At 39.9% G+C, this 26,388-nt stretch overlaps 1 protein-coding gene across 2 annotated transcripts in view; it reads right to left on the reverse strand.

Annotated features, from left to right (window-relative positions):
- Window positions 1-26,388, reverse strand: part of pkn1a (protein kinase N1a) — a 63,907-nt gene that overhangs the window by 36,652 nt on the left and 867 nt on the right. The window contains exon 1 of one of the 2 annotated variants that reach the window (XM_034203387.1): window positions 23,092-23,920. The exons of the other annotated variant lie outside the window; for it this stretch is intronic. Coding sequence (XP_034059278.1) covers window positions 23,092-23,112 — 21 coding nt within the window. The 5' untranslated portion in view covers window positions 23,113-23,920. Of the gene's footprint in view, window positions 1-23,091; window positions 23,921-26,388 lie in introns of those variants that run through there. 2 annotated transcript variants of the gene reach the window in all.

Raw genomic sequence — 26,388 nt, forward strand, 5'->3', positions numbered from 1 at the left:
TAATAATAATAATAATAATGCCGAAGTAACAACATACTGAAAACTGTTAGTAAAAACCATGTTTTAATGCTTTACAATTTACATACCTAGATGCACGTGTGTTGTGTTTATGCAGTGCAACTCCCACCCAGTGGGTGGCTATGTAGAGTGATAGAACAGAGCAGGCACGCCCCCGAGAGAAGGAAAGCAAGTCACGTCACAAATTAGCATTTCTAAAATGTTAGCGTGGATTAATAAAAGTGCAAAAAGACAGCGGTTGTCGCCGGAAGAAACTTCAAATACAGAGAATGCTGTGCCTGTGTTGGAAATTGTGTCTGATGGGGAGCTTTCTTTGGTTGATCCTCCTGCTCCAAGTTCTAGTGCATTAGCATTAGCACTAGCTCCGCCGCCTCCTCCAGAGCCTCTAACGTTAGCTGCTGCTGGCGCAACTGCCACCACCAACACCGGGCAAAGCGATGCACCTGACTGCTGGACAACGGACCAGGTGCAATATTTTTGCAAGACCAATGCATGGCTCCTTCTTAAAGATAAGAAGCTAGGATGTCGGATATGCAGAGATGTCAAATCTTTGGGAATACACACTGGACAAGGACTGAAACTGTCAACTGAATGGGGTGAGTGTGCAGTGTCTCATTTCGGTGTTGACAAGGGCAAACAACAAGCTAGCCTGAGAAAAAAAATCAAAGAACATAAAGAATCACAAGCCCATGTAAAAGCTGCTGACATCCTTACATCTGCTTCACGTGAAACTATTGAACATCAAGTGCAGTCTATGCATACATCTGAATTAGACACCACTATCAGAGTTTTTCGAACGACATATAAAATTGGCAAACATAGCCGGCCATTCACAGACATGCCAATTGATTTGAATGTACAGAAACTGAATGGGCTGAACGTGGGCAGGGTTTTGCACTCCAATAAAACCTGTGGCGAAATCATCGACCACATAGCTCATGAGCTGAAGAAAAAAATGGCAAAAGACATTACAGAAAACCAAAGAAAACTCTGTGTTTTGGTCGATGAATCTACCACTATTAGTGGTAAAACGGTGCTTGTTGTGTGCCTACGCTCAGCATTAGCTGATGCTGAGCCCGAAACGTTTTTTTGGGAGCTGATCGAGTTGGATGGAACAACGGCTGATGACATCACAAAGGCGTTAATGGAGTGTCTTGGAAGAGATTTTAACGAGGACTTTTTAGGTCAGTGTTTCGTTTCTATTGCATGTGATGGGGCTTCAGTCATGCTAGGGAAGAGAACAGGCGTTGCTACCCAGTTGTGTAGTAAATTCTCAAGCCTGTTTGTGTGGCACTGCTCCAATCATCGTCTAGAGCTGGCAGTTGGGGATGTGGTCAAGGAGGTCTCAGGGCTCAATCATTTCCAGATCTTTTTTGACAAACTCTATTCCTTGTTCCATGCCTCCCCCAAAAATCAGAGGCAGTTAGCGCAGTGTGCGCAAGCAGTCGGACAGCGTCTCCTGGTGATAGGGCGTGTTTTGTCCATCCGCTGGGTGGCTTCAAGTGAAAGGAGCATCAGAGCAGTCTGGGAAAACTACCGAGTGCTTCATGATCACTTCACAAATGCTGCAAACGACACGAGCAGGGATTCCAGAGACAGAGCAAAGTACAAGGGCCTGGATGATGTGCTCACATCTGCAACGTTTGTCAGCAATCTGGGACTGATGTACGATGCGCTCACAGAGCTCAGCGACCTCTCTCGGCAACTCCAAAAAAGAGAGATGACACTGCCTACAGCAGATAGGCTCTTAACTCGAGAAATACGAGTTTTTGAATCCATGGACACCATGCCTGGCCCACACATGACTACAGTTCATACAGCTCTAGCTGAGAAGTCCTTCAAGGGTGTTGCCCTGCGTGAGAATGGCAGGCTTGTACAGATTCATGCAGGTCAGTTTTTCCGCAGTATGGTAGAGAATCTGAGACACAGAATTACTTCCACAACCTCCTCTCATGTCAGCACAAGAGAAATCCCATTACATGGCCGGGAGGCCCGGGACAATCAGCTAATCCAGGACATGAAAGTTATCCATCCTGGAAGTTGGCCTGAAGAGGAGTTAGACGTACAGTATGGGGACGTAGAGGTGCTACGTTTGTGCGAAGTGCTGAAAGTGGACAGAAGAGAGACTGTTCAGGGCTTTCGCGAATACAAGGAAACCAGGGCATCCCGTACACCTGCTGCCATGGAGCCTCTACTGAAAGCAGTCCGAACCATCGCTGTCTCCACTAGTGAGTGTGAGCGGGCATTCAGCTGCATGAACGATATCCTTACTGCAAAAAGGAATGCTCTCTCTGTCAGCCGACTGTCCAGCCTGGTTTTCATTAAATGTAATGGACCATCACTATGACAGTTCAATCCGGAACAGTATGTGAGGTCCTGGCTGGCAAAGGGAAGGAGAAGTGCTGATGAAAGAGCCTGTCCAGCTCCAGCCCCTGATACTGATGTCCCCAAGGCCTTCTGGAGCCTTTTCTAACAATGTGAAGTATATTGCAAAGCAGCTCACCCAGTGAGAAGACTTTTGGCATAATGTGCCGATTTGTACAGATCCTGGAGATAGAAGGACTTCAGACCAACCAGGGAGTTATCTGATCAGCTTGGTGTTCAATGTAACTCTTTACCATGGCTCAGACTTTGTTACTTGCAGTTACAGTTTCTCATTTTAGATTGTGCAAATGTTGCATTTGTTTTTACATGTTCTTTGTTCATGCTCTTTATCATTTTTCTGAGTTGGAAAGTTAGATTGCATCATAGTTTACTTTATACATATTTGTATTCTTCAGTGGTGAAGTATATTGCAAAGCAGCTCAGCCATGTGAGAAGACTTTTGGCACTTTTTCGTTTTTCGTTTTCTGAGTTGGAAAGTTAGATTGCATTCAAAATGTACAGAAATACTTAATTTTGTTAAAGCTTTTTATAAAAAATGCTTCTGACCAGAGCTTTGTTTCCTTGTCATTAATGTTGAACACCACCAGAGGGGCACTCACCTGAAAGGTCTCTGCTTCATGTGTCTTCAGCAGAAGATCTAGACTTTGATTGCTATATTTTCAGTTAATATTGACCTTACTGAGCTTTAGCCATATCCGCTGCCTATCATAAAAAATGTTAAGTACAGTGAACCTTTCTAAAATATACAGTAGTAAAGAGACAAACCCACCAGCATTATAGTAGCCAAATTCTTGTTTGTGGGCTGTATATATAAAATTGACTTGAAAAAGTTGCTGATTTTAGAGTACTGGCACCTTTTTCATTCCAATTCAAGCACTGATCACGGGAGTATTGTGTATAGAAAGTGTTGAGTTATATTTCTCGCGCTACCTAACATCCATGAAGGCAACATGACAGAGGATGCCAAACTACCCTTTGGTAAGCCCCGCCCCCCAAGCAACATCAGGGCCAAAAGTTTGAAAGCGAAAGAAAAGGTCTGAAAGCGAGAAAAAAAAGATCTGAAAGTGAAAAACGATCTGAAGGTAAAAAGCAATGTGAAACCTGAAAAAACAAGATTTGAAACTGAAAAAATAATTATTTTGAATCTGAAAACGTAAAATCTGCAACTGAAAAAAACAAGGATTCAAATATCAAAATATGTATAAAAGTGAAATATGAAAATTAATATTTTATTCAAAATAATTGCTGAACTGAATCAAAAATAATATTCAACCTGAAAAATGATTTCAAATACTTATTTTTGGTTTGAATAAATCATTGTACTTTTCAAAGTTCAGGATAAAAACCTTGAACTTTCAAATAAATTCTATTTTTTTGAATGATCAAAACTTATGACCCTGAAATAGCTCCATACATTTGCTCTTTGGAACCAAAGTTGAAACCAAATTTGAATCCTCTAGCTTAAACATTATAGTTTCATGCACCACTTTGCAACTGCCCGCAAGCTTAAGATATACATCAGATGATCTGTATCTTTAGAGCAGGGGTACTCAACCTTTTTTGTTAAAGGTCCACTTGTGAATTTTATACAAGGTCAATGGTCCGGATCAATGCCAGTAAAGTCCCCCCACACCCCCGGAGCGGAGCAACGAAACTGAAATTAAGAAGCAGTTTCGGCGCGCTATGCATGTACTTTGGTCAGGAGGTTTTAAAGTGCTATATAAATAAAGTTGGATTGGATTGGATTAATCTACTTTATTTGGGGCCCCCTTCTGGTCCAAGCACTTGCCTGTCGATAAACGGCGCCCCTGTATACACACAAACATTTCATTTCATTTGTATTTGTCCCGCTCATGGTACGCAAAACCAAATGTACAATAATTGCCACAACACATGACTACCATTGAGCGAAAAGGAGCAGGGAGAAGAATCAAATCTTATGTGACCTGCCCCTTTCTAAAAAAAACAAATAAATACAAATAGATGGTCTGCCCTTCATAATAATAATAATAATAATAATTATTATTTATTTTTTTTCACAGCCAAATATAACAGTATCTTAGGATACTAAGAGAAACACCCACAAAAAATACTTATTTCCCACTTGACGGTTAATGGAAAGAAACAAAACAACACCAAAACATCACATGTATAAGGAAAAGAAAAGTGCAACACCCTCATCTGAGTCCTACTGGAGAAGAAGGTGGAAAGCGACGCATGATGATAATAATAACAAAATGTACATTCAATACATACATACATACATACATACATACATACATACATACATACATACATACATACATACATACATACATACAGTATCATGGCTTGAACTAGTGGGAGAAATGGCACTGTTTGTCTGTAGCCAATGCCTTGAACCTCGGCAAAAATGGCATTAGAAGCATTAGAAAGTCAAGGTAAACTTGTGGTTAACTTAAATGCGTGTGACACTCGCGCACACAAGTAAATATATGCACGTTCATTCTCAGAATGCGTCAGACACAAGACAATATACATTAAAGGGGACCTATCATGCAAAATGCACTTTGTGATGTATTTTACACATAAATATGTGTCCCCGGTGCGTCGGGGAACTCAAGCAGCGTCAGAAAATAAAACCCGCTCTCTTTTCCTCCGTAGGCTACCCAAATCTTTTAACAACAGGGGTACAACGAGCGGATACAGATTTGCTGCCAATCTGACGTCAAATCGGCAGCGGACCCACAGAAAATTGCTATCAGAAACAATGCCTGACGCGTTCTGAATGTGTTTTGGACGTAATTTCGTCTTTGTTGACATTAGCAAGCCTCGCTAACACTCAGAGCTAACCTGTACTGCAGAGCAGTATGTGTTTAAAAAGCAGGAAATAAAAAAAGGAACTCACCTTGTGATAAACCTGCGAGAGAAAAAGCATTTGAGATCCATACTATTTCAGAAATAATCCTTGATGTGGATAAGAACAGGATGGCGTTTTATTACAACATAATGTAACTTTATCTCCGGTAGAATTCTGATCAGGCATTAGCTCCGCCTCCTCTTTTTTTTTTCAAGCTAAGGACCCAAAATCCGCGTTTCTCTAACAGGGCTGCACAAGAGGGGTATGAGCAGTATGAGGCATGGCTAAAATGGGTGAACTGTTTGGTATTTTAAGCAAAAAACTTCACAGACCTATATTTGTATAGGTATGGCCCTACAATATATTTTTTCCAATATAGCATAATAGGTCCACTTTAATTTACATCAGAATATTTTTTTTTTTTAAATAATTTTTTTTATTATTATTTTTTTTTTAATAATGGGACACAGGGTTCGGTCCGGATTGATTTGCAGTTCGGTCCGGAGTTTGAGAAGCCCTGCTTTAGAGGATATGTTGCTTCTAACAGCTTGAAGCAGTTTCTGTGGATTGAGATACGTCTTTTGTGCAGTGTCACATGCAGCATGTGTCATTTCTTATCCTTGTTTAGGGTCTTTTAACACAGTGAGCTAAATGATAAATTGATGCCAACATGCTCACGATTTCCAAATCCTCTTTCGTTAACAGGTTCATTTAGATTAATATTTTACTTACTCAATACAAGCGGGATACTTTCTGAACATCAAGGTGACACTCTCAGGATTTTTACCAAAGATAGACTTCTATTTTTTCATTTTAAGCATGGCAAAAAAACCAGCTTTAATTCTTTAAAAACACAAATTATCCGAGATGGTGGGTACAGCTGAAATATGACTAACAGTTGACTGCAAGAAAGATATACCTTAAAAAGATAGAATGTCTGTATTTGCCACATTGTTTTAGAAAAAAAACATGTACAAACATGTGTGTTAACACGTGGGGGCTACGAGTATGTTAAAATAATGTACCGAGAGCACCAAGGGAGATTTACATTACACTGTAAAACTGACAGAGAGAGGCAGCACGTGGAGGTGAACATTAGTGTGCCTCGGGAGCACCCCAGGGCGTCACTGCCCTTAATGTGTGTGTCACAGATTTAACGGTTATGACGGTTAGGTTCAGGTGTGGCAGCAGCAGAGACCCGTGCAGCAGGTCTGTGGCTGTAGCTGTGTGTGTGTTTAAAGGACCTGCAGAAACAAGTTCAGCCAACCAACAGTGATTATGTGGTCGCAGCTGGAGGGACATTACTGACTCAGGATTACAAGTTGTTTAACGCCTTTGCATTGAATCATAAATCAAAATTGAAATGTTAGTTTTCAGTGGAATAATTGTTAGATAAAGAAGGAAGTTATAAGGTATTACATCTAGGTAGGTGGCAAAAAGATACTGGCCAGGTTATATCATTTTTGTTTAATCTGTTCAGTCTGTCAACATTACCGCGTTTAATATTTTTGAAAGCACTTTGGGGCCCAAACAGAAATAAACAATAAGTGAAAGGTTCAGATTATAAATGAAGGCATATTTTACAGGAGGCAAGAGTGGACCACCAACATGAGGAGGAAAGCAACACGTCACTGTAGATAAAACAGATACAACGAGATATAGAAGTAAAATAAAAGCCATTTAGCTAAATTGGAAGGTTTGTTTGGATTTGAATCCAGTTATATCAAGTATTTAGGGATAATGGACCTGCCTGAGTAAATACAGCTTAATGTAAGCAACCGTTTAATCAAGTGGGAGGGGAGAAAGCATTTCAATCCAATCTCTAATTACATAGCCTAATATAATTTTAGACCTACGCTTAGTAAATTGTCCTCAGAGTCCACTCTCATTAAAGCTTCCCAAAAAAATTGTGAAATTAAATGGTGTTAGGAAGAGAACACTCCGTCTCATAAACATAATGGGCATGAACACAAAATGGACTCTTAATTGCAAATTCCTAAATAAGACAACCCTACAGCTGGGAATAGCCAGGTTTGTGTGTGTGTGGCAAAAAAACAATGACCTCATCCTGTTGCCAGCTGTTTCTATGACAGCACCGCCTCTAGGTAATTCACCAGGAAACACCTGTCCCCTCCTTTCCCTCTGTTACACATTTGTGTCTCTGCGTTCAGGCTTGCCGACATTCAAATCAGTAGGAGCCGAACGAAGGCAACGCCGGGTGTCATCCTGACTGAGTGTTGAATAACTCAAGTGATCCGGGCCATGGGAGCTGTGGCTGGAGAGAAATTGACAGTCTGAAAGTGTTGGTGAACTCGAGGCAAAACTTAAACAGAGGATAGTACTAACTAAGTGTGTTTGTTCTTGCTAAGGCTTTATGTTGTTAATGTATTAACACTGCAAGCCAGACGGCGGAAACCATGACATGGCACTTTGTTTCATCGGCAAACATGTGGTGTGGAAGGCAGCATGACTAAATGTATTTTTGCAGAACCACCAAATAAAATACAATTTAAGTTAAAAAATAAGTTATTATTGAAAGTTTCTATATTGCTAATCAGGAATAGGACAGCAACAATCAAGGAGTTTTATCCTCGCTAAAAAACATTACTCTAAAATTCTGATTACAGGTTCTGGGTCTTTTCTCTTCCACACCTTCTGGCAACTCAAGCTTTTTATCCAGCACTTCTGAAATATATGTAGAAAGATTGTGAATTGTAAATTCAGTCAGTGGTACCAGACAGCAGAAATGTGTAATATATCATGTAACCCTAATACCTGTTTTACCCTAAGAGTTGCTTTTAAAATGTATATTTCTTAATATTATAAAAAAGGATCTGCTAAGGTGAATTATTTTTACAGCAAACGTTCGTCCTTTGTTTGATTGAATAACCTCCTGTCTTGGTTGAGTAGTACTGCAAATAAAAACCATAAAAGACAATCACTACATTAAATATATTATTCCACAAATGTTTCCATGTCAACTCGTCGCCGCCTACATTACCCACAATACAAACTATAAAGGCGACAATGCAGCAGGAGATTGGGATATGTTACGCTTGTGTGGTCTGGAGCTACAGGGGTCTGGTAACTCCACACTCCGAATATCTTTTGTTTTCAAAATGTAGTTTTCAGTTCTAACTAACGTTCACTCAGGTGTCATCAAATCAGATTTTGCACAGCTGCCTCGGGAGCAATACGGTAGGGCTGTGCGATTATGGCAAAAATCATAATCACGATTATTTGGGTCAATAATTGATATCACGATTATTTTGACGATTATTCATTGACCATTTATTGAACTTTAAAACAAATAATATTTTACCAATAAACAAGATCAACAAATATGTTGGAGCGCACTTCCAAAACCATACTAAACATATATTAATATGATAAATAAAAATAAATTAGACCAAAATAAATGAAATCAAACATGTTGCAGTGCACTGTCACAATCTACTGAAAACTCCTTAACATATAGCCAACATTTTGGTAAAACATATTCATTATTCCACTCAGTTAAACGTTGAAGGCTGGCCAACCGTCATGGTCCAGAAGTAACAGGAAATAAATGTTGAACTACAATTTAAGACCAAATAAAAATGTTTAGGCCACCATGGCAAATGCTGGTAGGGCTGCTCATGTCATCTCTTAAAGATGTTTTGCTAGAAACACCAGGCTGTTTACATGGTCTGGTTTCAGAGATGAGCGCAGGCAGGTGACGATATTGGCACCTGTACTGAAGACCCTCAGCCACGCCCCGACACATGGGGTGACGCCGGCCAATCACAAAGCTTTGATGCGTTCAAGTGCATTATTCTGGCACAGGAAGATTATGTTACAGGACATTAACGATAAAACAGAATATTGTTGTTCTATTTTTAGACACATCTCGCGATCGACTGGTTGGGCACCCCTGGGCTAGACCATAGGTCCGTTGTGGTCGCAAAGTAGTCAGCTGAAGCCACATCTCTCTCAACTTCCCCACGGCATTTGTCATATAGCGCAGGCAGCGCAGACCTGCTGAAATAATACCGAGACGGCATCGCGTAACGCTTGTCCAACGTGTTGACAAGTTGCTTAAAGCCCTGGTTGCTAACAGTGCTAACTGGGCACATATCTTTAGCGATGTGAAATGTAATGGCAAAATACTTGCAAATAGTGGAAATAGTTTTACCCTTCTTTTTAACGAGTTGCTGCTCTTGTTCTGACATCTTCGCTCGCGCTGAACCCTCACAACACATGTCACTCCCACGTGGCCGAGTGGGCTTTTAGGGAGGGGCGAAAGCGCACCCAGCTAAATAATCGTATTTTGTCAATTATGCTGTTTTCATAATCGTCGCAAACCATAATCGTAATCGCGATTAAAATACGATTAATTGCACAGCCCTACAATACGGTGCTTTATAACTCCACATATTCAGCAGGACTCCCCAGGAGATGCAACTTCCTTTGAGGTTTAAATTGGATGGAGTGTCCCGGTGAAGCCTGTGGAGTTTTTAGACAAATAAATCTTGTATTTCTGTCATCCCCTCACACTCCTGTCTGACTGATATCTGTGAGACCTGATGCAGCTTGATATACAGACATATCCAGTATAATGACATTAACAACAGAATATAACAATGGTAAATGGATAATGTTTTACATTTTGAACTGGCTGCCACTCCACCCAGCAGCTTCCCCAACCATACATCCAGACCCGAGCCAGCGAGCCTGCCAATGGGCCCAATGATCTCCCTGTAACTCGATCTCTAAGCCTTTCTAATGAGAGGGATTGTTTGTGGGGAGACCTTAATAACTCCCATAGCCTATTTATACGGTATAAGTCACACCCTCTGTGTATGACGCACAAAAAACACACAAACACAACACACATCAACTTTGACAAAGCATTTCTATCCAGCAATAGAAGATCTTATTAAACCTTTGCTATGGAAATATTTGCCTTTTTAACGAACACAAAAACAAATGTGAAATGCACACATGCATTTTTTATTTGGAATGTTTACTTGAGAAATCAAACAGTAATCTAGTGGGTTTATTATTTGAAGATGGTAATCCCCTACATTGTTCTCACTGTGAAAACAAACAGGACCACCAAGAGTTCTTTCAGTCACGGTCCAGGTTTGTGCATTACAGAATTTGCATAACAGTCAGTTATAACTCATCAGTATGGTAATTATATTTAGCCTTCAAGTGTTTGCTGCAGGCTAACAGCACAACACTTAGAAGCATAAGTCCTTTCCTTCTAATTATTCTGAGGGGAGGACAGCTCTCAAGCTCCGACCATGCCCAAATGGGAAAACAAGAGGAGGGCTGTATAGAGAGGAGGAGGAGGAGGAGAGCAGCTGGTGCGTAGCCTGGACAGGAGGGAGGGAGAGATAGGAGGAGAGGGTAGAAGAGAGAGGGGAGGAGGGGGGAGTAAGATAACAGAAGGGCAATATGGTAGATCAATTTACAATTATGACTAGTACAGAACCGTTCATTAGAGAGAGTTTGGTCAGGCTGCACTCCAGAGGCCAGAACATGTTCCCCAGATATAGTAGTGAGAGTAAGAAGGTGCAGAGCGCCAAGCATGTGGCCGAATCCTAAGCCAAGCATTGAAAAACTAAAATGTATTTGAAAGCGATTTCTGGCAAAGAGTTTCCCAACATCAAACAAAGGCGCTTTATATTGCAGCAACAAACTTAACTCATCCGATGATCTTAAAACAACAATATGGTTCACCTAAAATGCAGTTCTGGAGATATCTTTAACTACAACATGTTTGGCTAAAGATCTTTGGGTCAAGTTTTACAAGCAGATGACTTTTATGCAACCACTGAAGTATTGGACCCAGTACACTGATAATGTACCACATAAGTAGAAATTCTGCCAAGTGTAAATGAAAAACTCCCCTCAACACATCAAAACTGTGAGGTTGCTCGTACTGTAAGCTCAGCCAGCAAAGAACTGCCGATCATCCAATGACTGCCATGTGTGAGGATGGTTGAGCAACTCTTACATTAGGTTATATTACTGCAGGGCTTGTCAGGAGAAACTGCCCTGATGCCGCAGGTAACTAGACTTGAACCATTAAAACCACTTCCCTCCAAGCAAAGCCACCACTTTCCTGTTAGAAACATTGCCTGCCTTTCCCTTGCTGTGACATCTTATGCTTGAGAGATATACCGCCTTAGAAAGTTTTAGTAGCATCACGCTAAATAGGCCACAATGTAGCAGAGCTCTGGACAAGAGATACATCAATATCAAGTTATTGCTGATGCATAGATATTGGTGTTTGCTGGCCAATATTTAGGAGAACTTGCAGTAGAAAAGGCCAAAATGACAATATCTGCATTAGATTGAAAATATCCAGTATCAGAATCGGTTTTATAACCAATTAGGTTTACATATTCGAGACATTTGCTTTGGGATATGTGGTGCATACAAAGACACAGAAAGTACCTAGCAAAACATTTAAAAATAGGACTGTTATGACAGCTATTTAAAAAAACTATTTGAAGGCTATTATTACAAATTAACAATATTTACCGATCAGGTATTATTGATCAGGCTTTACCGTTTACAACACTGCTTAACATGAACACAGCAAGTCTAGCTTTCATGGAAACACATCACCAAGCTTTTCACACAATATCCCCTCAAACAAGCCCAGGGTCTATGTTTTGAAGTTGTGATATAATGTATATTGTGTGCAATATTTAATTGTTGATTATTTAATTTATTGTATCATTACAACTCCCATTGTTACTTAAAAAAAGGCAGCCACTCCGCCTACCTTGGCAACCAAAGCTAAAAGCCGGTTTTAAGTCTGTGCGCTCTGTAATTACTGGCTTAACAGGCGTGACTTAAGCCTGCTACAGATTGTTGGACTTTAAAGATTATGTGTGAAGCAGCATTTTGCTGACACGTATTCATCTTGTTATCTGCCATAGCCAAGTTCCCCTCTGTTTTGTGGTCTTAGTCCAAGATGATACAGCATCCTTCCATTCTTTTGTTCCTGCTTGTTCCCACCAGTTACTTTCATTATATGCAACAATTCTCATTTTAATTGGTCTCCACATCCCGCCACACAACATGGTTAAGCCACAGCATTTCAGAGATTCCCTCAAACCCACAGGACATATAGAAACTCCAACAATTTGTCATTTTCTAAAATATTGAGTCACTGTGGACAGTAAAGCGTCCTCTAACAATGCAGAAGTCTGCCCAGTTAGACAGGGGCTTTCTGTGGCTACATGACAGTGAGGTTGGGCTAACCTCAAAACAGAGGGTAAGCATTTTATTTAGGTGCTTTTGGCAAACAACCTCTTACCCTGCAAGGAAAACTGTATTACCATTCCCTCCATGGCGACATATTAATCAAGTTCAACTTTTCCTTTCTGGCAACAATAGCAGAAGCATATTAAAAGCTTTCAACTTATTTTTAGAGCAGAAAAACCCTGAAATGATGTGACTAGTTAAATTGAAGTTTAAAGTAATGATATTTAATCATCATTTGATTGGTCAAATTTTCTAGTAAAGCATCGTAGATGAAAACAAGTTCAATGAGATACATTTAAGTTAAATATGGACGGATTTCCAGACTCCCCGTCTAATGACGAGTTCTCATAACGGCGCTTGTGCTTTTTAGTTGTAGTGTGAGCTCTTGGGAACCATGCATGGTTTATCCAATTAGCTTGACCGATATTGCTTTGTTCGTGAACTGTTTACCAGCCGACCCCCTGCGAGGGGGGAACCATGCATGAATCCCCATTATGTGTGCAAAGGATGAGAACATTTTGCACTTAAGGGGTGGCAGGGCAGGAGTTGCATTAAGAAATACATTTAAGCTTAACAGTTTATTCTAAGTCATGCACAATATTGTTCATCAATAACCTAGCTGTGTATGATCAAGGTCAAGTCCCCTAAACTTATCATGTTATCTTGATTCATTTGTTTATTCTTTTCTCCCCTTAATTGTTATTATTTATGACTATGCTTGTTTACTTGTTGTTTTCTGCTGTACTTAGTGGTTTGGTCTTGTCAATTATCTCTGTATTGGTTTTGCACGACGACCAGTATATGTACACTGGGTGTACTAGTAATGTCTCATTTTCGATGCAGAAAGATTGTAAGACATAAAAAATGTAAATGTTGCAATTCTGTATGTTTGTGCTTATGATAAGAAATACAAAATAACCTAGCTTTGAACTACAGGTCAATTATACTCTAGGGTTGGGAACCGAAACTCGGTTCCAGATGAGAACCGATAAGAATATGCCGGGTACCCATACAAAATGTTGGTTCTGGTTAACGGTTCCTAAACGCGGAATACAGGGTAAGGTCGGCCATCTGTGTGTTCTGGAGAATCACAGAACGGCCGGTCGTCAGCGGGCCGTTGACGGCCGGCTCGGTATGCCGACGGCCGGCACCGCCCTTAATTTTTTTTAAACGGCATCATGTAAGTTGCGCTGACAGGCGACAGAGGTCCACAGTTACACAGCAGCGAGGCACCCCTCGCCCTCCCGTAGACAGTTCACGAGCTCAGTCACTTCATAACACCAAAGATAGATGGCGGTAAACGCTCTAAAGTGAGGTTCCACTACACTAAAAAAGAAAAAGACAAGGCACAGTGTAATGCCTGTTAATAGCTTGCCATAGGCATAGCTCTGCAGTTAAAATAATACATTTGTATTGCATGTATATTTTTTATTTGTAAAAATGTCAGTTAAAGCTTAAATGAATAAAGATATTTTTGTTATCTAAACGTTTGACCTCTTTCTTTTACAATTTTGGAATCGAAACGGGGAATCGATAAGAACCGGAATCGATACATTTCAAGCAATACCCATCCCTAATATACTCACACTTAATATCTTTCAAAACACGCAACTTCCTTATTATTTGACCACTTGTCACCGTAGCTCTAATATTGCATCCGCTTATGTGTGTATGTGAGATTCATCGTCTTATTCTGGGAGAGTACATTTCCCTAAAGTGAAATACTTCCAGAGATTACAACATAATGCTGTTGATTTCTTTCCTGCGAAAAAAACAAACATACCAAGACTGAAAGCTCAATGCTGGGTTTTATATTGACATTACTTCCAGGCAGAATAAACAATTGAGATATTTGCATGGAGGTTCACCAGTACAACAACAATCCATTTACTAATGCTTCATCCTGTTTGTCTAATATCCTAGTTATAGGAAAGACACTAAAAATATGCTTTAAAAGGTCAAAGTATGCTTGAGTGCAAGGCTGCTGGTGTTGACAAGCCGTGCGAGAGGGAAAGTAAGGAATGACTTCTGTTATATAGTGAAAGTTCAAAGACTAAAACATTTAAAAAAGGAGTGGCAACAACTTTTACTGATACATACATGAAGACACTTTAGACTCTGTAAACCGTTCGGCCTCATACAGAGATGTAAAATGTCTGTTACTTTAAAGTTTTGCCAACGACTCCCTATGACCTACTTGCTCCTTTAAATCCTACTGACCACTCCTGCTTTTTCCAGCCCTTCGAGTGCTCGCACATAAGCTGGTGATCGGTGATATCATGACTGTGTGAGCTCAGTGTGTGTGTGTCGAGGGAGAAGGAGGGGTCCATCTTAAAGAGGAATGCAGGGGTACATCAATATGAGGTCATGAGAATGATGGGATGTTTGCACAGAGGGAAGGGCGAAATGTGAATGAGAGATAAAGCAAACGGGTAATATCCATGAAGAGAAAACATCAGCTTAGAACAGCTGCTGGGACCAAACTATGAAACACAAGCATCGTTTGAATACATAATCCCTTTCAGTATTAGAGTAGATTTCACGTCAGAGCGAAACCATTAGCACACAGCCGACTAAAACAACCAACACGCCATTAACTAGTGCTACACGATATTAAGTAAATATAAGGTAACCAAATGACATGCTGTAAATAAAAATCTATTAAAGTGTACTAATTTCTTCCCTTTATGCTTCCTTCAATATCATATAAATTGCTAATAATTGGGATTAAAAATAATGTCAGATATTCTTCTATTGAACAAATTGATCTTTGCTTAGATGGCCCTGTGGGCCTCCCCTAGAACATTTAGATTGTTGCAGGTCTTAGATGCTGTCTGGTGCATTCTCTAGACTGAATTATAAGATGAACCACCACAATATTATATTGTACAATTTTATTCTTCATTTCACTTGTTTGTTCTTGTTTGCTCGCTTGCATAGCTATAAGAAATACTTAAGTTGTTGGTCAAGACACTTTCCATCTGATGAAGGCAAATGCCTTCCCAGATGTAAAAAAGTAGAAAACATTCCATTCAGTTGTAACTGCCAAAACAAACATTATTTACACTATTATGGCCCCTGTTAAAAATGTTTGTAATGTTATCTACTGTAAGTTGGTCGAACGAATGCCTCCTCATTCGGAGGCTGACCGAGCAGACCCGAGCAGCAGTCGAGAGGAGCCGAGCGCATCCGCGAGCACACAACATGAGTTCCCGTTGGCAAATCTAAATCTCTCCGGTCAAAATGTCCGGTCAAAATAATTTCCCTTTAGCGCAATACCGCTTCAGTTGCGCCACTATGGGCATAGATATGTCTCATAATAATTTGTGTGAACATAAAAAATAATTTGTGTGTAAATATGTGATTTGTAAATGTAAAACAACATCCACAAATGCATTTAAAAGATTTGCAAACTCACAAATACATTTGCAAGTGTAAAACGGATCTGCAAATACGCTAAATATGTTCACAAATAAAAAAAGATCTGTGAATATCTCTTTAACATTTACACCTTTCGATCAGGCATTTGTGAATCCATTTTGTATTTGTGGACCAAAAATGCGCTTGCGGATCTCAAATCTCTGTTCACGGATCGTCTTTTTACACACACGGAATTTTGAGACATATTTTCCGCCGGTCTCGGCTAAAATCTACTCGTGTCACTCGGTTATTTTCGGAAACCACGTGATGGCCTGCTGATGGCGAGCAGGCCATGTTGAAGTGCTCCGGGGGAGCAGCTGGCAGCGAAACAACTTCGCTGCCAGCTGCTCCCCCGGGACCCGAAAGTGGCGTATAGCCTGCACTTCAACATCAACGAAAGTGCTCGATATATGCTATATTGAATCAATAACACAAACTAACTGTATCACTATAACATGATGATGATGGTGATGGTGATGAAGAATGCATCCAACGTTCCGCTGTTCATTATAATACAAAAACAGAGCATTAAACAAACCATCATGCTCTTACTTTGAAATCATGCGGAAATGTCGTCAACAGCAGGCCATCACGTGGTTTCCGAAAATAACCGAGTGACACGAGTAGATTTTAGCCGAGACCGGCGGAAAATATGTCTCAAAATTCCGTGTGTGTAAAAAGACGATCCGCGAACAGAGATTTGAGATCCGTGAACAGAGATTTGAGATCCGCAAGCGCATTTTTGGTCCACAAATACAAATTGGATTCACAAATGCCTGATCGAAAGGTGTAAATGTTAAAGAGATATTCACAGATCTTTTTTTTATTTGTGAACATATTTAGCGTATTTGCAGATCCGTTTTACACTTGCAAATGTATTTGTGAGTTTGCAAATCTTTTAAATGCATTTGTGGATGTTGTTTTACATTTACAAATCACATATTTACACACAAATTATTTGTATGTTCACACAAGTAATTATGGGACATATCTATGCCCATGCGCCACTTATGTGACAGACAAGAAGAGTATGTGACAGACAAGAATAGTCAATTCTAATGTCTAACACGTAATGTGGAGAGAGAGATGTACTGTATGGGTTGATTGTGCGTTGATCTGTTGGTAATGCCTCGGGGTTCCGGTGGGCATGTAAACAAATGCATAATGCTGCGCTATACTTTGTGGCCTCACCCGGTTGCATAGCGACGCTTATTGTTTAGGTGTCTTTTAATAAGCAGGTAGTCATATCATTAGCTAGAACTAGCTGAATCTGATCGATATGGACATAAACGCGAGTGAAGTCTAATCTGACGGGAGAGAGAGATCAGCTGCTGCTGACGAGTCGACACGCAGCTCTGCATGATCACATGCAGCGGTGAGCGGACAAAACACACTTCAGGTTATAATATCACATGTAGCTATTTTAATGACCTCTCAAACTACCTAAACTAGTTATAGATATGTTTAGTTTTACTGTCGGGTCACTCATCACTGATCCACGAGCTGCATGATACTGGCATAATAGATTGCCCGGTCGGGCAACCAGCAGGTGAGGCTTCATTGCCCGAGCTAAATACTAGATGGCCCCGGTCCATCGGGCAGTCCTTAATGTCGAGCCCTGGATAGAAAATTATAGAAAATGGCACATAAGCGCAATATTCACGATGTTTTGATATTGTGATGGCAAGAAGAAAAAAGAAGGTCCAGCTCTATTATTAACCACACTTGCTACATTGAGCTTTACTACCCATCCTCAGGGTGGGCAGCATGGTGGGTTGGTAAGGCTGTGGTCACCAAGATGCTGCAGCCAGGATGAGGAAAATGAACTCACAGTGAACTGAATGTGATCTGGGCTGCTGGTGTCAAACAATACAACCTATTGTAGTGCTGCGGCTGTGGAGCCTCATCATCAGCATAATGCCCTTTAGACCTCCCCTTCCCTCAGCCCGCCACCCTCTGGCCGAGCACAGCCTTACCACATCTGACCTGCTCCCATCAGAGCAGCAGTAATCCAGCTTGCTCTCAAAGTAGCCAAGTTACACTGCAAGCGCTTAGGCATAATCCAACTTTATTTATGAAAAAGAAAAAACATTACTATCAGTAGGTTACAATGGTCTGCACAACTTCATTTCACCCATGAGGTTGAAAGAATTAGGAACATATTTGACATAGCTAGCCTACAAGAGAGGGTAGCCATCTAAAGGCCTTGTCAGCAAACTTCCTCTTGAATATATAATTGTTCACGGGACAAGGTTTTTATTTTGCATCTTGATATGTTGTTTTAAAACCATCTTCAGCTCAGAATGTGGGTATAGCTGAAAGGGAAATTAAACTAAGCAAACATCCATAATACAAGAACTGAGTTGTCCGTTAGCATCTACATCTTAGCCCCGCACTGGAAAACAGCTACTGACAGAAACAGATGAGCTTCTGTAATGTGAACACCATATTGAGACACTGAATAGAGCCCATCAGAGGACAGAAGCCTAACTGTGCACCACATTTTGGATACAACGGATCCTTATTACAGTAGAGAGCCTTTTTGATTCCAAATGGGTGGATAGAAGTGAGAGAATGCCCATCTTGGCTATATTTAGCATCAAATTGGTTTCAACAGCTAACTTAATTGGATGAAAAGGAAATGTCCCTATTGAAGATTTTGCTCTATTATTCTCTCTTTATTCAAGGCCAGATGTTTGAGGGTTGCTCATGGTCTTAAGTGTTTTTTCTGGAGTCTCTTTGTGAATGGAGCAGGTGGCAGTCTTGTGTATATACTGTAGGAATAACTTTGAGATGTGAATGGAGATTTGGGGCGCTTTCATCTTTAGTTTTGAATCGCTCTGCTTAGAAATCTCTGGCTCTCCTATTTGATTTGGTTTGAAAACAAATAATAGCCATTTAGGTGCATTTGTATTATTGTTTCCAAGAAGAGCAGACATCTATCTTACTAGAGCTAGGTCTACATGGGAACCTGCGTTCATTATGCTAGCATTACTTTACGTTTTATATGTTAAAACACTGGAATAGCATAGAGAAAGCAAGAGAAAAGAGAGGGACTGAATATAGCGCAGAGTGCATCACAAACATTGCATATTGATCAGTTGTCATGGATCCGTGAGAGGCATTATCGTGACCAACTACTATCGTGCTGAACAGTGATCTCTTCATATCCCACAAGCCGACTTTGCTGGTAATCACGGGTATAGATAGTTTTCTCTTTGATTCCTCTATGCTCATTGGCTTAAACAATCCATTATATGCAGTGTTGGAAACTGCTTTACGAATGCTATAATGTCCTTGTGGGTCAGACAACATAAAGCAGACAGTCAGTAGAGCCAAAATGAGGTTGTGATCATGCGTTACAAGACTTAATATAGCCTTATTCATGCAAGAGATTGGATCATATGATGAGTGTCCTGACTCCTGTTAGACTACATTGTTTTATTAGTTTGAAACGCCTCACATACAATGAGAGAGAATAATATCCCTCTCTCCAAGTTTCCAGTTCCTCAACTACTGCATTATTGTGGATTCTGTCTGCCTACATGGCCCCAGGGCAGCGCTGAGAAAAGCCTACTTTGTGCACATAACTGTCTCCTTACGTCATGGTAAGGCCTATGGGAAGTACTCCTATGCATTCCTTGGAGAGTCTGACTCTGGTTGTGTGTGTCAGCTGTTATATCTGTGTGTTTCAGAGTGTGTGGTAGTGAACATGAACATTTGTGCTCATGTACATTTAGGGAAATCACTTGGTTGTCTGGGATTTTCCAGTGAACATGCAGACTGCCAAACATGTCAAACAAGCAGAAAGCACCCAGATCTCTCAGTGTACTGTACAGAGCAGCAACCCCCCCCCCCCTCCTCCATTCCATTCTTGTCTCCCCTCTAACCTTTATCAGGAAGTGTGACGCAGAAGGGCCTGTATTGGGGCTGTTTGATATTGTCTTCCTGCAGGGGCAAACAAATGGCACACCATGGGAGGGGTGCAGAGCTTCAATCACATCGGCAAAAATGGAAGCTTAAAGGGGAACTCCGCTGACTCTGAACATAAACGCCTGTTTACAGGTGTAAAACTATATATAAAGCCGTTTGTTGCTCTGGAGTCTAGAGGAAGTTGCTGAAAGTCTGATAAATTGCCTCAAATGGTCAAATGTCATCTTCCTTATATTGATCCTTATTTAAAAAGTTATTGACAGCCCACTTAACAAAGCATTAATACTGTAGTCTTTAAACTCTTCAAAAAGGAGGAAAACAGATGTCTGAATAGTTGTTATGAGATCAAATATGTCCAACACACATAGCTATATTTACATCAAAACTCATCCCAGAATCCACCTGTTGAGTCTAGGGTTATCTTCCTATCAAAACATAACTTTAAAGAATTCTAATGAATACTGTGTTGGTGTGACAACATATTCCTTCCTTTTGTTTCTGGATTAGCCAGAACGTTTCTGTGCACAAAGAGGAGAATAATGCTTTCCACTTCCAGTGTTATCAAAACAGAAGCCAATCAAAGCACCCTCTCTCTCAAAGTCAAAGATCAAAAAGAGAACTTAAACTTGTCCAATTTCCATCTTTCCTTCTATGATTTCCTTCCCCACATTGACCAACTATTGAGCCCCATGAGTGTAGGCAGAAACACTCTGGAACAGCACCATTCCTTAGCTTCTTAGCTTGTGATTGCAACCCTGCAGTGTTTTAAGACCAAGACAATACCAGTAGTTATTTTAGGCTGTGGTGAAAATCAGCTGGTTTCATGATGTGAGCAGGTTAACATTGTCCAGCCTCATTGGTTGGTGAATTGAATCCATGATGTTTGTCCCAAACTGGTCACTGGACCATGGACACTAATGAGGCAAGGCCAAATGAATCTGTATCTGTTTGGCACAGATTTTCCAACTCTGGTTGTTTTCCATACGAAGGTTTCTGATACAGAGCCAGTGAGAAGGCACGTTTACATCTGTTTGGTATCTAAGCTGTCTAGCCTGGTAACATTAAGGCACCACAGCTAGAATTAAACCTGGTTGAAGTGGGAAACTAAGCCAGTATTTAGCTTTTATAAGCAGTCAGATAACATGCTGCACTCAAACTGCATAATTACACACAGACTGTGGCTCATTTCACTACTGACACATGCTAAAGTTCAAGACTTCCTTGAGGTAATTAAAGAAAAAAAAAAGAGCAAGTGGAGACAATGTCCATGTGTACAGAGACTATACAATAAGTGTTATCAGGCTACAACTAAGGATTAAGAAATGACTTGTAAGCCGGTGGATTAACCTCTTGTGTTATCAATCAATTGTTAAATAACTGCCAATTAGTTTTCTTTTGGTCAAATAATAGTTTAACTGACTGATTATTCCAGCTATAAGATGTCACATTTCAAACTGGACCATTGGTCAAGAGGTTTTTCCGTAATCACGCTAACAAATAGATCAGAAAACATAACCTCCTGGGCGACGGTAACCTACAGTATAATCCATTAACAAACAGAATGCCCTGCTGTTTATAAAGCAATGGAGGAAAAAGGTCAAATATGGGTGAAATACTTCATCAAAGGGAAGTTGGCAAACAAGAACTGTTAGGTGTTTATTCAGCATTTTATGACAAACCGACACAAACACAATAAGAGGAACATTGGTTGTAAACTGGAAATCTGCAGCCAACTATCATTGCAAACAGCACTTTTTAATGTGCACTTTCTTAGTAAACCAATTCACACTTTTGTCACACTTCTGCATTTTCATGTGCACCTGTCTCTCACTTAGCCTTTTCTAATTACAGTATATCAATGCTAACTTGCCTCATGTTTCAACGCATTGCTTCACAACCGACTTACATCAGTTACTAAATCGCAACAGAAATGTGTGATTGCAGAACAGGTGAGGCACGTACCTGCAGGACAGCACCTGTGTTTCTAAACACCACACTTGCATGTCAAGTCAACTGATACAAGACACTTGCAAGGACTTAAATGTCAGTGTGTCAAGCTGTAATGGAACAATGGCTGACTAAGTTCAGTGGTATGTATAAATGTTCATAATGCTTATTTTTCCTTTATGCGCTGTGTCGTAAACATTTCAAGATAAATGTAGTAATTGTGTCTCTTTAAGCTTAGTGACTCAGAAAAGCAATGATCTAATAACATATTGCCTACATGCTTCATACGTTAAATTGTGTTACCTCAGCATACAACTATTTCTAATACAATGCAAAGCCAGCAGCATCCTGCTTACTATTGCTTTCAATGAAGGAGAAAAGCCTAATGCTACTTGGGAAGGGTGTGTGTTATGTGCGTTGTTTTTGTCACAAACACCACTATTGTGCCTGCATGCACCTTTCTTTACTCTCTGTACCTGCACGCACCTTTCTTTACTCTCTGTACCTGCACGCACCTTTCTTTACTCTCTGTACCTGCACGCACAACACTTTCAAGGCACAAAGCTCACGTTATACCCACATCATGAGTACACAGTACAACACCAAGGTGAGTGAACACTGCTGAAGCACTCTGCACGAGCCCTTTCCAAAACCAGAGTGCCCCATCATCCATTATTAACAACACACACTATCCATTTCCAATTCAATTGATGGGATGGTCATCCCTGAGGGTGGGGTCCGAGAGCCACCAAAGGACCTCAACAAGTCGTCCATGCATATAGAGAATAATCAACCCATCTAGCAAGCGCTCTGTTAATCTATCTGGCTTTTTTTATACCTTAATGTCATTGTTGTACAGTTATGTTTCAATATATTTTCTTATGTCTTTAAAAGTAAACCAGTTGTTTCCAATTTTGGGGTCAGGACCCCAGAGTAATCTAAGGATTGCAAAAATAGCCATTACTGCTACATTTAGTTTATTTTTCTAATAATAATTTTACCTCATCTGCCTACTAAATTGTGTTGCATCCTTAGAGGAAAAATGCAATCTTTGGTCAAACTGCTCACAAGACCATGTGTTAGGGGTCTAAAGAAGACATGGCTTAAATTTAAGGGGTCACAAGCTCCCAAAAAACGTGAAGAACCACTGGTTTAAAGTATTTATTTGGGGAGTGAGTCAGAAGACCACCCAAGATCCCGTCCAAATGTAAAAGCTTGAAGGTCAATATGTTAAATTACACAATGCTAGCAGGTTGCAGGACAGCTCTTCCTCTTTAACTTACTTGTATGGAGTCGTTCGCCATCGCTGTCCCTGTTGCTCTGTTGTCAGCCAGTTTGCCGTTTCAAAGACAACCTGTGCACATGTGGGATTTATACCTCGCGTCAACGTATTGTCTCGTCTCCAAGACAATAGAGCAAAAAGAACCGGGTGTTCGTCCTGTTAAGTGTTATCTCAAACTTTATACAAACAGTGAGAATTGACACAAAGGCAAACAGTCAAGAGGTAATCCGCATTGTTGGCTTGCCTGGCCGCGCCTGAAATGATCCTCCCTTTGCTGTGTTTAACCAACGCTAGGTCTCACTTCACACAAATAAAATGCGTTCACTGCCTTCACGTTAAAATAAAAAAAAATCGCATAAAGCATCCAGACAAAAACTATTATAGCTCAACAGTCATTGTTCATCCTGCCATTCAACAGCTAGCAGGAGCCCCATAAAATCCATCCGCTGCTCCGTCATGTCCTGCTGAACCCAGGCGGATACAAAGTCACATCCACAGGCAACAGGGAAATAAAAGAAAGCCTCTTCTTCTCCCCTTTTCCCGGTAACATCCGTGAACACGCCTCAATCTCTTGTCCTTATCACATGCCACACAAAAAAGCCGCCTGTCAGTACTTCACGAGCACCTCGTACAGTCAAAACGAGGGACAATAGGGAGCTAATCTGTCCGTTAAATATCCCTCTAGCTTTAGTAAAAAAAAGCGCAAACATTTAGAAAAAAGCCCATTCTCCGTCACAGTGCACGGGATGAGTCCAGACACCGTGTCATCACATTCAAACAGCGGGTAACTGACGGAGAGCAGCACACACCACTTGTACGATAAACACTGCAGCGCGCTACCGATGCTAGAGCAATGCCGCCTGGGCGTTCATTGGTCCAGGGCTGCGCCACGGGAGCGCGCCCGGATGTGTCATGTGACCTTCGCTAGCCATCGTGGTCAACTGTAAACTTCCAATAAACCAACTGTTGAACAAAATGTCAAGTTAGGCACTCAACAAGCAACACAACAAAGTGCTTTCAGGGTGGTGGAACTTAGATCTTATGCTTAAGTAGAAGTAGCAACACTAGATTGTTAAAATACTCTTTTAAAAGAAAAAAATCTTGCATTACAAATCTTTCTAAGGTACAACAGATATTATCATCAAAAATGTACAGACAGTACTCCAAGTAAAAGTACTTGTTATGCAAGTTATGTCACATTCCACAACATTACGTATATTTTGTTGTTAAACTATAAATAATAATGTATTAATGTGTTCAATTTGATGTTGCAGCTGGTAAAGGCAGGACTAATTTTAGCATTAGAAACTTTTCATTGCTTTGACTAATCATGATGAAGTAAATTGTTAATCACACATTGTCATTGCTATAGGAAATCCATTTAGATGGGTTTATTAAATACTTGTTTTGGTATATACAATTCTGTCTTCCACCAGGTAAGATCTCCAGGGAAAATTAAGGCAGAAATTACGGCATAAAGACAATGAATGAACCATTATGCAAATTAACGACACACTTTAAGTTATTTCAAGTAATCCTGAGGAAGACATGAATGTCTGTAAAAGAATATCAAGGGAAACCATCCCAAAGTTGTTGACATATACAGTATATACTCGTAATATGGTTAGATGATGTTACGATTGAGTGAGTGGGTGTCATTTGTAGATATGATCGAGAAGTTGAACTGGAACATTTGCATAACTGGTTTGCATAATGAAAATTAGCCGGCAAAAAGATATGACGGACGCAGGAAGAGGGAGTTACCCCAATGTTCCAGGATACAAACTACACATCCTTCTATATATATATATATATATATATATATATATATATATTATATATATATAGCATGTCTACTATCAGAAAAACCGACAAAACAAAACGCTGAGTCACTTACAGTCAGCACTAGTCAGAGTATGATTGACTTACTGTGAGTGGAAAAGAAGGTTACAAATGCATCCACACAAATTGATTCTGTGGATGTCGATAAGGTAGTAATTATTTATCATAGTGACCAGATGTTTGGGTTACAAAAAACTTCTAAACAAGCAGATGAACTATCGTTATAACAAAAAGCGTATTGTATTTTCTAATTCAAAAGGGAAATTATGCAAGTAATGAGCTCTATGTTATACATGTTGACATCATATTCAATAAACAGTAAATAATTATACATGACACTTGTATGGTTTATTTACAAGATTATTTGAAACAAAACCCCAAATTTGACAGAAAGTAATATAGTTGTTGACTATTCAATTTATCTAGTTAAACAAATCAGTTTTCGTAATTTTATTAATGTTTGTATTGAGTGTTTTTTTTTTTTTTTTACTGTTGTCCCCTAACACAAGCAAACATTAGAAATAAAGATATGTACTTATTTTTTTATAATTGTTGCAATGCATTGACCTTTGACCTGTCACAGCAGGATGCAATGACGATGGAACCAAGGTAACTTGTCATTACCCGATCCGGTTCTGCACATCTGCAAATACGCCGCTACTTCCCATGATGCTTACTGAAAATATGTGGAAGCAATTTACGGCACTTTTCTTGGATTTAAATTAAATAATGTTATCTTTGTTTTGATTAATTATATAATAAAACACTTAAATTGGCCAAAAAAAAGAAAGAAAAATGAATCTTTAAAAATAATATATAACATTTATTTGTTTAGGAAAGCTTACAGAGATCATTTTATCTTGATAACAAATCTCTAGTAATAAATTGATAAAATATGTTTAGTGTGAATTGTATAACACTGACTAAATCCAGTGGTCCACTTAAATGTTATTGTGTTCAATTATCTTAACTTCAAATATGTACATTGGTAAAGTACTAGTGAAAGAAACTGAGTATATGTAATCAAGCATTGTATCTAAGTACTTTTTTGAAAAAAACTACTACAAACATAGTATGAATAGTGAATGCCCTTACATTTATAAAAACAGGATAATATAATTACTTCTTCCATCGCTGAATAAATATAGTATACCATTGATATATATTTAATTGTTCATAGTTGAATTACTTTAACAAGCAATTAAAGGTAGGGTAGGTAAGAATGGAGAAACCAGCTCGAGTGCGCTAGAATTTGAAAGTACGCAGCCAATACAAATCTGCCCCTTCCTTACAGAGCCCCTCCTCCAACACACACGAACGCGCATATGACCAATGAGGGCCCGAGATAAGTTTGTGCACGAGAGGAAGGCTGACAGGCAGGTATGCCATCCAATTATCTGAGCCGGCCGTGCTTTTTACAGCGCCACGGCTTCCACCGATGAAATATTTGTATATA

The sequence above is a fragment of the Gymnodraco acuticeps genome, unplaced genomic scaffold (genome assembly GCF_902827175.1).
Source record: "Gymnodraco acuticeps unplaced genomic scaffold, fGymAcu1.1, whole genome shotgun sequence".
Classification (NCBI taxonomy): Eukaryota; Metazoa; Chordata; class Actinopteri; order Perciformes; family Bathydraconidae; genus Gymnodraco; species Gymnodraco acuticeps.